The 14,594-nt window shown below is 46.1% G+C and overlaps 2 protein-coding genes across 2 annotated transcripts; one reads left to right on the top strand and one right to left on the bottom strand.

Moving 5' to 3' along the window:
* Positions 1-149: 149 nt before the first annotated feature.
* On the top strand, positions 150-8,952 carry znf839 (zinc finger protein 839). Its single transcript, XM_061083113.1, has 10 exons — positions 150-1,033; positions 3,251-4,276; positions 5,294-5,425; positions 5,605-5,718; positions 5,844-5,936; positions 6,127-6,273; positions 6,362-6,466; positions 6,614-6,701; positions 6,772-6,901; positions 7,497-8,952. Exons 1-10 carry the CDS (start codon positions 359-361, stop codon positions 8,059-8,061), a joined length of 3,075 nt encoding a protein of 1,024 aa, XP_060939096.1. The 5' UTR covers positions 150-358; the 3' UTR covers positions 8,062-8,952.
* Positions 8,927-14,315, bottom strand: cinp (cyclin dependent kinase 2 interacting protein). The gene is made up of 5 exons (XM_061083114.1): positions 14,225-14,315; positions 13,308-13,479; positions 9,619-9,739; positions 9,309-9,438; positions 8,927-9,203 (listed from the first exon to the last, which is right to left on the bottom strand). The coding sequence occupies exons 1-5, from the start codon at positions 14,229-14,231 to the stop codon at positions 9,001-9,003; spliced, it is 633 nt and encodes a 210-aa protein (XP_060939097.1). The 5' UTR covers positions 14,232-14,315; the 3' UTR covers positions 8,927-9,000.
* Between the last annotated feature and the right edge of the window lie 279 nt (positions 14,316-14,594).

Genomic DNA, 14,594 nt, shown 5'->3' with positions numbered 1-14,594 from the left:
ACGAGTAGAGAAGCGTTTGTTTATGTTACGGTTTAGATTGTAAAGTTGTAAAACGATGTAAAATACACATTTATTCAACGATTCACATTTTTCCCGTTAAACTTCTGAATCCGGTCCGCGGATCCGCTCCGTGCATTCCGAGTCTCTGCCCCGGCGGTGGCTAAGCTAGGCTAGTTGAAAAGTCCCCGCGAACCGGGCCCTGCTCCCGGTGTGCCGCGGCCGGTAGAGACGTCCTCGATCCCCGCGGAGCCACGTGGCCGCTCGCTCGACTTCATCCACCGGATTCGACCTCCGGAGGACCGGAGCTACCGACTGGTTCCCAGGCTGAGCTAAGCTAACTGTTAGCCTCGCAGCCAAAATGGCGGACAAGGAGGATGAGAGCGGACCGATCAGAACAATAAGAGCCGCAGAACCGCCGGAGCCCGCGGCCCAGCTCCCCGCCGCCCAGGCCCCACAGCCCGGGGAACTCAACGGGCTCTCCGCGGGCAGCTCCCAGGCCGGGTCCGGGTCCGGAGCTCCGCTGGAGGACTTCCTACAGAGAAGCCCGGAGGAGCAGAGCATCGTGGTGGGCACAGAGCCCGCGGACCTGGCCCCGGACCCGCCTGCGGACCCGGCTGCGGACCCGGCCCCGGACCCGGACCCGGCTGCGGACCTGGGCAACACCACGATCATCTACGTGCAGCCGGACGGCAGCCTGGTGGAGGGCTCCGGGCTGACGGCCGAGGAGCAGCAGTTCCTTCTGGAGCAACTCACCCGGCAGCAGCTCGTCCAGGTCCCGGACACCGAGGCGGCTCAGCTGCTCCAGCAGAGCCAGCTGCTCAGAACCACCCCGGTCCACAACGCCACCCTGGATCCGAGCCAGCTGCAGCAGGTCATCAACCAGGTCACCAAGTCCAAGCAGCAGGTCCAGGTTCTCCAGCAGGTTCCTCAGGAGAACCTCAAGACCCAGAACAATGCCTCCCAGCAGCTGAAGAGCGTCGCCCAGCAGGTGGTCCTGCACACCAGCGGCTCAGTGCAGGTGGTCCAGAAGAAGGTGGGTCACACATGGAGCCACATCTGGCTCAGACAGATGTTCAGGTGTCCTCACCTGTCACAGCACCAGTCCAGCAATGTTCTCTCACAGGTTCTCCAACAAGGGGTCGGTCGCGTGATGACGATTATATTCAGGTTATTAAACAAAAGATTTCCGGTAATTACCTCCACCACCAAGAGCTTTCATTAGCGATTATTAGCAGATTAGATTTATGCCTAACGGGGGAAAAACAATTCTTGGGTAAGGGTTAATTCTTGAATTAATGTGAACATCCACAAATGTTTTGCGCTGTCAATTAATCTGCAGTTTCTCGATTATTTTAAATATTGAAAACTTGTTATTGTTGATTGACTCAAACCAGACTAAATCAGAAAAAGTGGAAATGCAGAATCTGTTTCTGAGAAGTTTCCATCGCAGCTCAGTTGTGATCATATCAAAGATCTAAGTTCATCTCAACCTTTAAAGGTTTGAGTGACTCAACACTTCCTCACAGGTGGAGACCAGATCTCCGTTCCTCTGCTGCTTCCTCCATCACCTCCGTCCTCTTACAGCTGAGTCATGTGACCACACTGATTCACATCCAGATGTTCAGCTGACGACAGTGCCGGGTGATGTACACATGATCACATGACCTCTGCAGCAGAGTTAAAACGTCACTTCCTGTGTCTGCTGCTCCCTGCAGACCCGGGGGTCTCATCGATAACCGTGCGGCCGCACAACACGTGGCTGGAAACGTGCGGACGCCACTTCTCACGCAAACGTTGGGATTAATAAAAGCAAACAACGTTTTGGAGACGGGAAAGTGGAGATGCAGACGTGAGGAGCTGAACTGAAGATTATTGATCCAGCTCAACAACATTAGAACCAACAGCTTTAGTTCTGCTCGCGCGACAAAACTGTTCCACACGAACCTTCAATACAAAATATATATATTTATTTATTTATATATATATATCAGGCTTAGATTCCATTAAACAGTGGAGTTGCAGAGCTGAGTCATTTTAGCTTTTAACAATATCTTCTAACACTGTGTGAATCCTCCAGGAAGAGTGTGTGTAGAAGGTCTGCAGTGAACAGGGCTGTTCCATCAGGTGCACAGGGCTGTTCCATCAGGTGAACAGAGCGACCTGGAGATCACCATAAAGAACTGGTTAGGGATGAGGAGGAGACGGGTCAGGGATGAGGAGGAGACGGGTCAGAGATGAGGAGGAGACGGGTCAGAGATGAGGAGGAGACGAGTCAGGGGTCAGGGATGAGGAGGAGACAGGTCAGGGATGAGGAGGAGACGGGTTAGAGATGAGGAGGAGACTGGTCAGGGATGAGGAGGAGACGGGTCAGGGATGAGGAGGAGACGGGTTAGAGATGAGGAGGAGACTGGTCAGGGATGAGGAGGAGACGGGTCAGAGATGAGGAGGAGACGAGTTAGAGATGAGGAGGAGACTGGTCAGGGATGAGGAGGAGACGAGTTAGAGATGAGGAGGAGACGGGTCAGAGATGAGGAGGAGACGAGTTAGAGATGAGGAGGAGACGAGTCAGGGGTCAGGGATGAGGAGGAGACGGGTCAGGGATGAGGAGGAGACGGGTCAGGGATGAGGAGGAGACGGGTTAGAGATGAGGAGGAGACTGGTCAGGGATGAGGAGGAGACGGGTCAGAGATGAGGAGGAGACGAGTTAGAGATGAGGAGGAGACTGGTCAGGGATGAGGAGGAGACGAGTTAGAGATGAGGAGGAGACGGGTCAGAGATGAGGAGGAGACGGGTCAGAGATGAGGAGGAGACGGGTCAGGGATGAGGAGGAGACGGGTCAGGGATGAGGAGGTGCAGTGGTGATCAGCTGATCTAGATTCTATAGATCTGTGATCTCTGAGCTCCCAGGACCAACACCAGCTTCTAATGATAATTCTGTTAAAGTCTATAGATTGAGGACATCATGTCTGTCTCTGTATTTAATAATCCTGCAGTGATGAGTATTAACGAGACCCCTGGTGTCTCCAGATGTTCCCGTATGTTTGCTTATTAATACTCAGTCAGAATTCAAACCTTTAGGTTAAATCAACTGGTTTTATTCAACTCAAATATTCTTATGGAATTGACTTCTATTGATTATACCTGAGGATCCAGTGAATATGAAATCTGTTATCAATGACACGTCTCAGTGGTTCCACAGTGTCCATGGAGGATCTGAGACTAAGCAGCTTCTGGTTTTCTGTCCTTTCAGTCGGAGCCCGTCACGATTCAGATCAAGGCTCCTCCCAAACAGGAAGTGAAGTCCGGCTCCACCCTGCAGCAGAAGACTGTGTGTGTCAATCCTCCTCAGGTGAAGCTGTCAGCCAATGGCAGCCTGAGCAGTGCTCAGATCATCCACCTGCAGCCCGTGGTTGGTCAGGAGGGTCAGCAGTTCTTCCTGCAGCAGAGTCCCGGGGACCCGCCCATCCAGCTGCTGCTGCAGAGCCCGGTCCCCGTGGTCGGCTCGCTGCTCCCATTGGTCCACAAGCTGACGGGCCACACCACAGCCACGGCCTCTGGTCCGAGTCAGAAACCTGCTGGCCCCCCCACCTCCGTCAGGGCATTGGCCACCTCCATTGTTAAGACCCCGCCCACTTCTAGTAATGTCAGCATCCCGCCAATCAAACCCCCGAGCGGAACGCCGGCCGCCGCCAGGAAGAGTCCCGTCAAAGCAGCTGCTGTTCTGACGACCATCACACCCGCCCCCTCTGCCCCCGTGAGCAAACCTCCCGCCCCCCCTGTGGTGCCGGCGGTGAAGGACAGAGAAACAGACAAACTGAAGAAGAGGTTAAAGAAGAAGGAGAAGAAGGTGGCGAAGGTCCAGACTCGATCCGGTCGGGTCTCCAGACCCCCGAAGTACAAAGCCAAAGATTACAAGTTCATAAAGACAGAGGACCTTGCTGACAGCCACCAGTCCGACTCTGACGACTACTCTGAGATGAGCACGGAGGAGGAGGAGGAGGAGGGCGTGAGGAAGGATGGCCCCGCCCCCTCCACCTCCCTCACCTACAGCCACAAGTCCAGGTCCCACCACTGCCAGACCTGCGATAAGGCCTACATCGGTCCTGGAGGCCTGAACCGGCACTATAAACTCAACCCGACCCACGGAGACCCTGACCCCCCTGGCGACCCGCCTAGCAACACCCCCCCGCCAGTCAGAGAGGGCAGCCAATCACCGGAGACCACTGTCGCAGAGGAGAAGACGGAGGACACACCTGCTGCCACGGCAACAAACAGAGTAAGAGACCTGTCCACCAATCAGAGCTGTCGTTAACGTGTTAGTCTATGTACCGATTATATACGTTATTTAACTCACACACACACACACACACACACACACACACACACACACAGTGTGATCGGACACATGTGTGAACTCAGTCTGGGTTGCAGACTATGATGCAGCAGGACTGCTTCACATATAGTATTGAAGTTATCCTTCAACATGTTTCCCCTCATCATTGCTGCTGAAACCTTTCTCCTGATGATGTTCTCCTCTACACATCTGTGTCCCTTGTGTCGTCCTGGGAGACGGATCCTCACATGTGTCTCTCTGAGGTTTCTACGTGTCTTCACCTGTTAAAAGGGTTTTTAGTAGTTTGTCCTGACTCTTGCTGAGGGTGAAGGACAGAGGATGTCTCACCATGTTAAAGCCCTATGAGACAAACTGTGATTGGTGAATATAAGAACAAATAACATTTGATTGATTGGTTGGGTTCAATTAATAAGTGTTTGATGCTGTTGGTGCAGAGCTCAGTGTGATAGACACAGAGGAACTGTTTACCATCGCAAACCCTACACTGATTCTTTATGTTGTGTATGTCACAGGTGTGTGTGTCTGGTGTTATGTCATGGTTAGTTATACAGGTTGATCATACGGGTTAGTTACACATGTTAGTTACACATGTTAGTTACACATGTAAGTTACACATGTTAGTTACACATGTTAGTTACACATGTAAGTTACACATGTTAGTTACACATGTTAGTTACACATGTTAGTTACACATGTAAGTTACACATGTTAGTTACACATGTTAGTTACACATGTAAGTTACACATGTAAGTTAGACATGTTAGTTACACATGTTAGTTACACATGTAAGTTACACATGTTAGTTACACATGTTAGTTACACATGTTAGTTACACATGTTAGTTACACATGTTAGTTACACATGTTAGTTACACATGTAAGTTACACATGTTAGTTACACATGTTAGTTATAATCTGCTGTATGTTCTCCTGTGTTCAGGTGGAGGGGGGTCCGGCAGCAGCGGCAGGACTCAGGGGTCTCCATCACCGAGGCCCCGGCCGACCCCGGGGCCGAGGGAGGGGAAGAGGGAGGGGCAGAGGGAGGGGCCGACCACCAGGACCGCCTCCTAAAGTGAGTTCACGTCAACTGGGTGAATCACACCTGTACGTTTCCAGAATCCCAGACCTGCAGTAAATCACAGCTGTGCAGATCTGAACCACAACGTGATGAACTGGTTCACTTCCTCAGATTCACTCTTTCTGCTGAAATCAGGTTAATAATCAGTTAATGTGATTGGTCAATTCTCTCAGGTGGCAGTGGGCCTTGTCAGTAGGCGTGGTCGACGTGGTCGACCTCCAAAGCTTAGTGTTACCATGGTAACGTCAGAGCAGCAGGCGGAGAGGAGACGAGACCGACTGCAAGAGGTAAGAGGAAGGAAGTGAAGACACGGACTTTCAAAGTAAAGTCTTTGTTTACAGGTCTAATGTAATGACCCACACATACAGGTGTGTGAGTTGTTGTTTCCGTGACAGTGGTTTGTTCTTCACAGCTGGTGGAGCAGTGTGAGGACGAGGAGCTGATGGACATCGTTCTTCCTCGTTTGACCAAAGTATTGAGTCTGTGGGAGCTGCTGCTGGCAAAGGTACATGCTAATAAAACACACGCTAATATTACACTGGTACACAGTCCAGTGTGTATGCTTCTTCCCTGCACAGACTCCAGATGTGTCATGTGTTGTGTTGGAGTTTGTCTCCGTCGTGCTGCAGAAATCTGGTGTATGTCACAGCTTCAGTCCAGATCCTGAGTCCGGATCTGTCTTGTGTCCTCTGTAGGTGGAGCGCGGTGGTCCTGCTCGGACTCGGTTTCCAGACATCTACCGTGAGTACGAGTCTCTGCAGGTTCATGTGAAACAAGCCGCTCAGGATTATATCATCAGTCCACAAGGGGGCGCCGCGGCACTGGAGGTCAGGAACATGGAGGTGAGAGTTTCTCCTGCGATCTGCTGTGAGCTACTGCGATCTGCTGTGAGCGACTGTGGGTGAATCTGAACTGGACTGTGTGATTCAGGTGGCCAGGTCTCTCGGGATCCTGGATGAGGTGAACAAGATGAGGGCGGTTCCTGGGGCATCTCCCTCTCCCAGTCTGACCAGTAAGAACGTTCGATACATCGAGGTAAGGCTGCTGGTGACGTTCAGTTCTGAGTACAGGGTTCATTTTCAGTCTGGTTCTAGAAACAGTCTGTTTTTCTTTGACCTGTTTTACTGTAGAACCAATGGCAGGTGATGGGTATCCCTGATTTAATCCAAATATGTTTCCCAGAATTCTAAGATGCTACCGCCGTCGAAGAGATTCAAGATGGAAAACAGCGTTCCAGTTCACCAGAACGGAATAGAGACGCACAAAACAGGTACAGATACTACATCTGCTGCCCCCTGCTGGACTGGGTTTGGTTCTAACTTTTCACTTTTCTGTTCAAGGTGGGAAAACGGTGACCCCTGTGACCCCTGTGACCCCCATCACCTCCTCTCAAGACTCCAGCTTGGTCTCTGTGTCTCCTCTGGTGATTCCAGATGGAACCAAACTGTCGACCAGCAGTGCTGACTTCAGGTGAGCTGACCCAGGGGATCCCATGGAGACATGTGGGAGAAGTTTCTGAATGTGTGTTGGTTTCTTATTAAGTTAGAATCTTCCAAAACTCCACAAACTGATTCTCACTTAGTAGAGAGATATGAAAAAGGCTCTTTGGGCCGTTTCAACATAAATCGTTATGGTCTGTTACGGGCTCCCTCCAAATTTAGAGGCGTCTATGGTTTGACTCTGGAGATGAAACGAGTCCTGCACACCGCTTTTATTGATTCTTTTTTTTGTCTTATTGCTATATACATTTTGAGATGTAAAATAGGACAAATTTTTGTAAATGTGGGATTTACCTTTGTATGCGCAAGTCCATTTGTTTTTCAACCATCAATTATTAATTTGTAGTGTATTTGTTTGGGTGGTTTTGTATTTGCCAAACAGAATGAATCAGTGTGTTGATGATGTTTTGTCATTTCAAACCTCACTGTGTTAACAATGGGGGGGATTTGTGCGACATGTTTAGTTTGTTGAGTTTTGGTCAGAATCTCGTTCCATAGTTTCACACCTGGACCAGGGTGACAGATGCTCTGATCTGAAGTGTGAATGTGTTTCTCTGGTTTTGCAGCGCCTCTGGCTCCGCCTCTGCTAAGACACCCGCAACCCAGGCTCCACCCCCTGACACACCTATGGAGGTGACTCCAGGAGACCAGGGGGAGGGGCCTCTGCCAGTGGGCCAGGACCAGGCCCTGAGTACATCTGCCATCGCAGCCCAGATGAAGGAGCTGGAGGAAGCTCTGGGCTCAAGTCCCGGAAGTGAGACAAAACCTCTGGAGTCCAGCACAGTCCAGACACCTGGGTCTACCTTGATTCAGACAACCGGGTCTGCAACAATCCAGACTCTGGAGTCCAGCACAGTCCAGACACAGGCCTCCTCTCAGCCACAGCAGGGGGACTTGTTTCAGTCCAGCACCACAGAGGCATCTGAAGCCAAAGAACTGAAAGAGGGACAGGAGATCTACATTGAGACGGAGGGGCTAGCAGTCCAGCTGGCAGAACCCGGATCAGACGGGATCGTCATTGTCAGTGGGCCAGATGGGACCACTATGCATATCCAGACTCAAGAAGGGGTCCCCCTGGAGGCGGTCCAGGCCCTGCTGGGAATCGAGGCATCAGACCAAACTAAACCCTGAAGAGAATCTGGACTGAGCCCAACCGAGCCCAGTCTAGAGTTGTAAGGCGGTGTTTGTAAGGTCGCATGAGCTCGTTAGTGCTGCAGCTGTGAGTCACACAGGGTGCCCCCCCCCCTTCAGGACAACATGGACATTGTCATAGTGGGTATAATGAACAGCTGTTTGTGGTTCCAGGTGTTGCTTTGCACCTGAGAGGAACTGATCAGGATCAGACCTGAACCTGTTCCTGTCAGATGAGACGTTCTCTCTCTCTCTGATCAGAGGCAGAGCAACACCAGCAATCACAAAGTATTGATCCTGAAGTTCTGACTGATCAAACTTTAGTTATGGCATCATTTCATGTACTAGAAGAGCACTATATAAATACAGACCATTGCCCATTTATTTGTGATGGAGTTGATGAAGCTGTGGCATGACCCCTCTGAGCTGCCATACTCATCTCAGTTCTCTCGTGATGTCATCGTTGCTCGACAGAAGGTTGCTGGTTTTTAGAAATGATTGTAAATTTGTTAACTTTTGTTTTCTGTGTTTGGTTGATGTAAAATAGAAAACGATTGTTTATATGTAGATAAATATAAAAAAAGTTTTAAAAAGTTGCACTATTTTATTACTTTTTATACCTTCACAAACATTTTCAAACTTTAAGTCAAAGTTAGATGGACAAAACAGTTTGGAGGAAATCAAACTATTAATTTGTCACATTGATCATTATACTTGTTTCTTGTTCCTCCAATAAACTAATGGAGTGTTTGATGATTCTTCATGACTTCATGGTGGATGAATCGTCATGGTGACACTTTATTACTTAATTATTTATCCTTTGTGTTTCGGTGCTTGTATGATGGGTAACTGATGAAATACTGAGTAACTGAATAAATAGAACTTTATTAACACGGTTATTGTTTCACACATCTACGCTAACACCTGGAGGTGATGACATCACAGTGGGCGGTGTCCAGTCTCCAGCAGCAGAGCCTCCAGGGTCTGTCGGGTCTGGGGGGGGGTGTAGGGCTGATGTAGCCAGCAGGACAGGAAGACCATGTCCAGGTCCGGGTCTGTAGTGTGAGCGACTTCCTGCAGGACGGCCTGCTTTAACTTCAGCTCCTGACTGAAGGCTTCCCACAGGAAGCCAGAGGAGGATTCTGAAACGACAAAATGCATCTTGAACCTTGTTCTTCTCCAGATGTGATTCTGGCAGCAGGTGGTCATCCAGATGTTGTGCAGGTGAGTCTGATGACACCACTCACCAAACTGTTCCGTGTTCCACGTGTGAAATAGAGGACATGTTCTTCCTTCGGGTCCAAACTGAAATTCCTCCAGATCCCGGATGCCTCGCTGTGATGTCATCAGACGCTCCATCTTTGTCACCATGGCAACCTAACGAGACATCAAATGTCAGAAGACAACAAATCACCAGTTAGATCATTGGCCAATCAGAGAAGCACTTGGGTTCGGGTTCTTTCTTCAGTGAATTATCAATTCCTAACTAATCGAAAATAATGGTACAATTCTTTCATGGGTTGTGACATCATAAATTATGACAAAGGAAATAATCACCATTTTGACGACGATGTCATGAAGTTTGCTGCTTTCTTCCTGCAGCTCCAAAGCTGGAGGTGATGAAGATGAGGAAGACGAGGAAGGCTCATCCACGAGCTGCTGCTGTTTGTTCCGAGACCTGTAGACACAATCCAACATGGCTACTACATGTACACATCATCCAAACATGTCTACTACATGCACACATCATCCAAACATGTCTACTACATGTACACATCATCTAAACATGTCTACTTCATGCACACATCATCCAAACATGTCTACTACATGTACACATCATCTAAACATGTCTACTACATGCACACATCATCCAAACATGTCTACTACATGTACACATCATCTAAACATGTCTACTACATGCACACATCATCTAAACATGTCTACTACATGCACACATCATCCAAACATGTCTACTACATGTACACATCATCCAAACATGTCTACTACATGCACACATCATCCAAACATGTCTACTACATGTACACATCATCTAAACATGTCTACTACATGTACACATCATCCAAACATGTCTACTACATGCACACATCTAAACATGTCTACTACATGCACACATCATCCAAACATGTCTACTACATGTACACATCATCCAAACATGTCTACTACATGCACATATCATCTAAACATGTCTACTTCATGTACACATCATCCAAACATGTCTACTACATGCACATATCATATAAACATGTCTACTACATGCACACATCATCCAAACATGTCTACTACATGCACACATCATCCAAACATGTCTACTACATGCACATATCATCCAAACATGTCTACTACATGCACACATCATCCAAACATGTCTACTTCATGCACACATCATCCAAACATGTCTACTTCATGCACACATCATGCACATATCATCCAAACATGTCTACTACATGCACACATCATCCAAACATGTCTACTACATGCACATATCATCCAAACATGTCTACTACATGTACACATCATCCAAACATGTCTACTACATGCACACATGATTCAAACATGTCTACTACATGCACATATCATCTAAACATGTCTACTTCATGCACACATCATCCAAACATGTCTACTACATGCACACATCATCCAACATGTCACCTACATGTACACATCTAAACATGTCTACTACATGCACATATCATCCAAACATGTCTACTACATCTACACATCATCCAAACATGTCTACTACATGCACACATCATCCAAACATGTCTACTACATGCACATATCATCTAAACATGTCTACTACATGCACACATCATCCAAACATGTCTACTACATGTACACATCATCCAAACATGTCTACTACATGCACACATCATCTAAACATGTTTACTACATGCACATATCATCTAAACATGTCTACTACATGCACACATCATCCAAACATGTCTACTGCATGCACACATCATCTAAACATGTCTACTACATGTACACATCATCCAAACATGTCTACTACATGCACACATCATCCAAACATGTCTACTACATGTACACATCATCCAAACATGTCTACTACATGCACACATCATCCAAACATGTCTACTACATGTACACATCATCTAAACATGTCTACTACAGGCACACATCATCCAAACATGTCTACGACATGTACACATCATCCAAACATGTCTACTACATGCACACATCATCCAAACATGTCTACTACATGTACACATCATCCAAACATGTCTACTACATGTACACATCATCCAAACATGTCTACTACATGCACACATCATCCAAACATGTCTACTGCATGCACACATCATCTAAACATGTCTACTACATGCACACATCATCCAAACATGTCTACTACATGTACACATCATCTAAACATGTCTACTACATGCACACATCATCTAAACATGTCTACTACATGCACACATCATCCAAACATGTCTACTACATGTACACATCATCCAAACATGTCTACTACATGCACACATCATCTAAACATGTTTACTACATGCACATATCATCTAAACATGTCTACTACATGCACACATCATCCAAACATGTCTACTACATGTACACATCATCCAAACATGTCTACTACATGCACACATCATCTAAACATGTTTACTACATGCACATATCATCTAAACATGTCTACTACATGCACATATCATCTAAACATGTCTACTACATGCACACATCATCCAAACATGTCTACTACATGTACACATCATCCAAACATGTCTACTACATGCACACATCATCTAAACATGTTTACTACATGCACATATCATCTAAACATGTCTACTACATGCACACATCATCCAAACATGTCTACTGCATGCACACATCATCTAAACATGTCTACTACATGTACACATCATCCAAACATGTCTACTACATGCACACATCATCCAAACATGTCTACTACATGTACACATCATCCAAACATGTCTACTACATGCACACATCATCCAAACATGTCTACTACATGTACACATCATCTAAACATGTCTACTACAGGCACACATCATCCAAACATGTCTACGACATGTACACATCATCCAAACATGTCTACTACATGCACACATCATCCAAACATGTCTACTACATGTACACATCATCCAAACATGTCTACTACATGTACACATCATCCAAACATGTCTACTACATGCACACATCATCCAAACATGTCTACTGCATGCACACATCATCTAAACATGTCTACTACATGCACACATCATCCAAACATGTCTACTACATGTACACATCATCTAAACATGTCTACTACATGCACACATCTAAACATGTCTACTGCATGCACACATCATCCAAACATGTCTACATGTACACATCATCCAAACATGTCTACTACATGTACACATCATCCATACATGTTTACTACATGTACACATCATCTAAACATGTCTACTACATGTACACATCATCTAAACATGTTTACTACATGCACACATCATCCAAACATGTCTACTACATGTACACATCATCCAAACATGTCTACTGCATGCACACATCATCTAAACATGTCTACTACATGCACACATCATCCAAACATGTCTACTACATGTACACATCATCTAAACATGTCTACTACATGCACACATCTAAACATGTCTACTGCATGCACACATCATCCAAACATGTCTACTACATGTACACATCATCCATACATGTTTACTACATGTACACATCATCCAAACATGTCTACTACATGTACACATCATCTAAACATGTCTACTACATGCACACATCTAAACATGTCTACTGCATGCACACATCATCTAAACATGTCTACTACATGCACACATCTAAACATGTTTACTACATGTACACATCATCTAAACATGTCTACTACATGTACACATCATCCAAACATGTCTACTACATGCACACATCATCCAAACATGTCTACTACATGTACACATCATCTAAACATGTCTACTACATGTACACATCATCCAAACATGGCTACTACATGTACACATCATCCAAACATGTCTACTACATGCACACATCATCCAAACATGTCTACTACATGCACACATCATCCAAACATGTCTACTACATGCACACATCATCCAAACATGTCTACTACATGTACACATCATCTAAACATGTCTACTACATGTACACATCATCTAAACATGTCACCTACATGTACTTGTATGTGATGAATTCATCCGACTGAAACTCACAGTTTGATGTTGACGATATTCGCTGCGACACAGAATCCGTTCTCGTTGAGCTTCTCCCACCTCAGCATCAGGTTGTGCCAGTCGGCCACGTTATCTTTGATCTTTCTAGCACTTCCTGTGACAGCAGAGCACTTCCTGTTTGCTGAGTTCATCTTGATGTCACCTGACTCACCTGAGAACAAAGTAAACTGGATTTTATTATTGAACAGAAAGAAATCTTCATAAATTCCATCGCCATTGACCCAGGCTGTGGAAATCCAACCGACAGGACTTCCTCTGTCTCCGCCCCCCCTCAGACAGAGAGGTGCATAAAACCAACAACCTTCTGGAATCTCAACACCAGCTCATTTTTAAAAAATTGTGAAACTGTGATTTGTTTCAGATTGATTTCTAATTGATTTCTGGATGTTTGGTAAAGTTCCTACACAATTCAATCACTTTACTTCACACATACAGTATCTATTTAAATATGAAGGCTAGATTTAGAATGTATGATAACGATATTTTTCTACGAAAAAACACAGAAGCTAGTAGTTGCACTAAGTTGAACTTTCAGCCTTTTATTGTTTGGTTTTCTACACAGTAAATGTCTATTGGCTCATGAAGAGATAGAATATACAACATCAGCCTTTAGACTTCAGGTTATAAGCTTATACTCTTTGAAAACCATTTCTTGCAAATACAGAGACTTCACTTCATTTTGCATCCTTCATTCATTTGCACTTTGTCAATTCACTTTTTCTCTTCTGTTTTCTCATTTTAACTTAGTTCATGTCGTCTTTCTCAAAGGGTTAAGGTTAAGGTAAGGGTTAAGGTAAGGGTTAGGGCTGATCAACAGCTGATCAGAGGGACCCTGCATCCAGAGGGTTAGGGCAGAATATATATATATATATATATAAAAAACACAACAGACTCACCCTCCATCTGGTCGATCCTCTCCACCGACCTTAGCTTCCTGGTTCTTCTTCTTCTGTGGTGTGTGGAGGTCCTCCGGGAGTTCTTCTTCTGTGGTTGTTTTCAGGCAGAGAGTGGCGTTTCCACAGCTCACGCTCTCTGCGGGCTGAGGCAACCGGAAGAAGGAAGGTGACGCAGAAGGTGCTCATGTCATACATAGGGATATGATCCATAGATATAAAGGCTAGATGTCTCGGCCAACGGAGTCGAACGTCCGCACATGGCGGCCATCTTGCCACAGTCAGCTCGCTCACCCATAACATTGTGATGGTAGTGGTACATGTACTTTTTAAATCAAATCAAATAATTCTTGATGTTTATTTGCAAAGGGAA

This window comes from Limanda limanda, chromosome 12 (assembly GCF_963576545.1).
Source record: "Limanda limanda chromosome 12, fLimLim1.1, whole genome shotgun sequence".
In the NCBI taxonomy this organism is placed as follows: Eukaryota; Metazoa; Chordata; class Actinopteri; order Pleuronectiformes; family Pleuronectidae; genus Limanda; species Limanda limanda.
Note: the sequence above shows the minus strand (reverse complement) of the source record. Positions and strands in the feature narration are given on the sequence as shown.

Excerpts from the sequence above, each read along its gene's own strand:
- znf839 (XM_061083113.1), top strand. The coding sequence starts at position 359 with ATGGCGGACAAGGAGGATGAGAGCGGACCGATCAGAACAATAAGAGCC. Across the intron at positions 5,937-6,126 it reads GGGAGCTGCTGCTGGCAAAG|GTGGAGCGCGGTGGTCCTGC; the intron begins GTACATGCTAAT and ends TGTCCTCTGTAG. Across the intron at positions 6,702-6,771 it reads AATAGAGACGCACAAAACAG|GTGGGAAAACGGTGACCCCT; the intron begins GTACAGATACTA and ends TTTCTGTTCAAG.
- cinp (XM_061083114.1), bottom strand. Across the intron at positions 9,740-13,307 it reads AATATCGTCAACATCAAACT|GTCTCGGAACAAACAGCAGC; the intron begins GTGAGTTTCAGT and ends TTGTGTCTACAG. Across the intron at positions 9,204-9,308 it reads GTGGAACACGGAACAGTTTG|AATCCTCCTCTGGCTTCCTG; the intron begins GTGAGTGGTGTC and ends TTGTCGTTTCAG.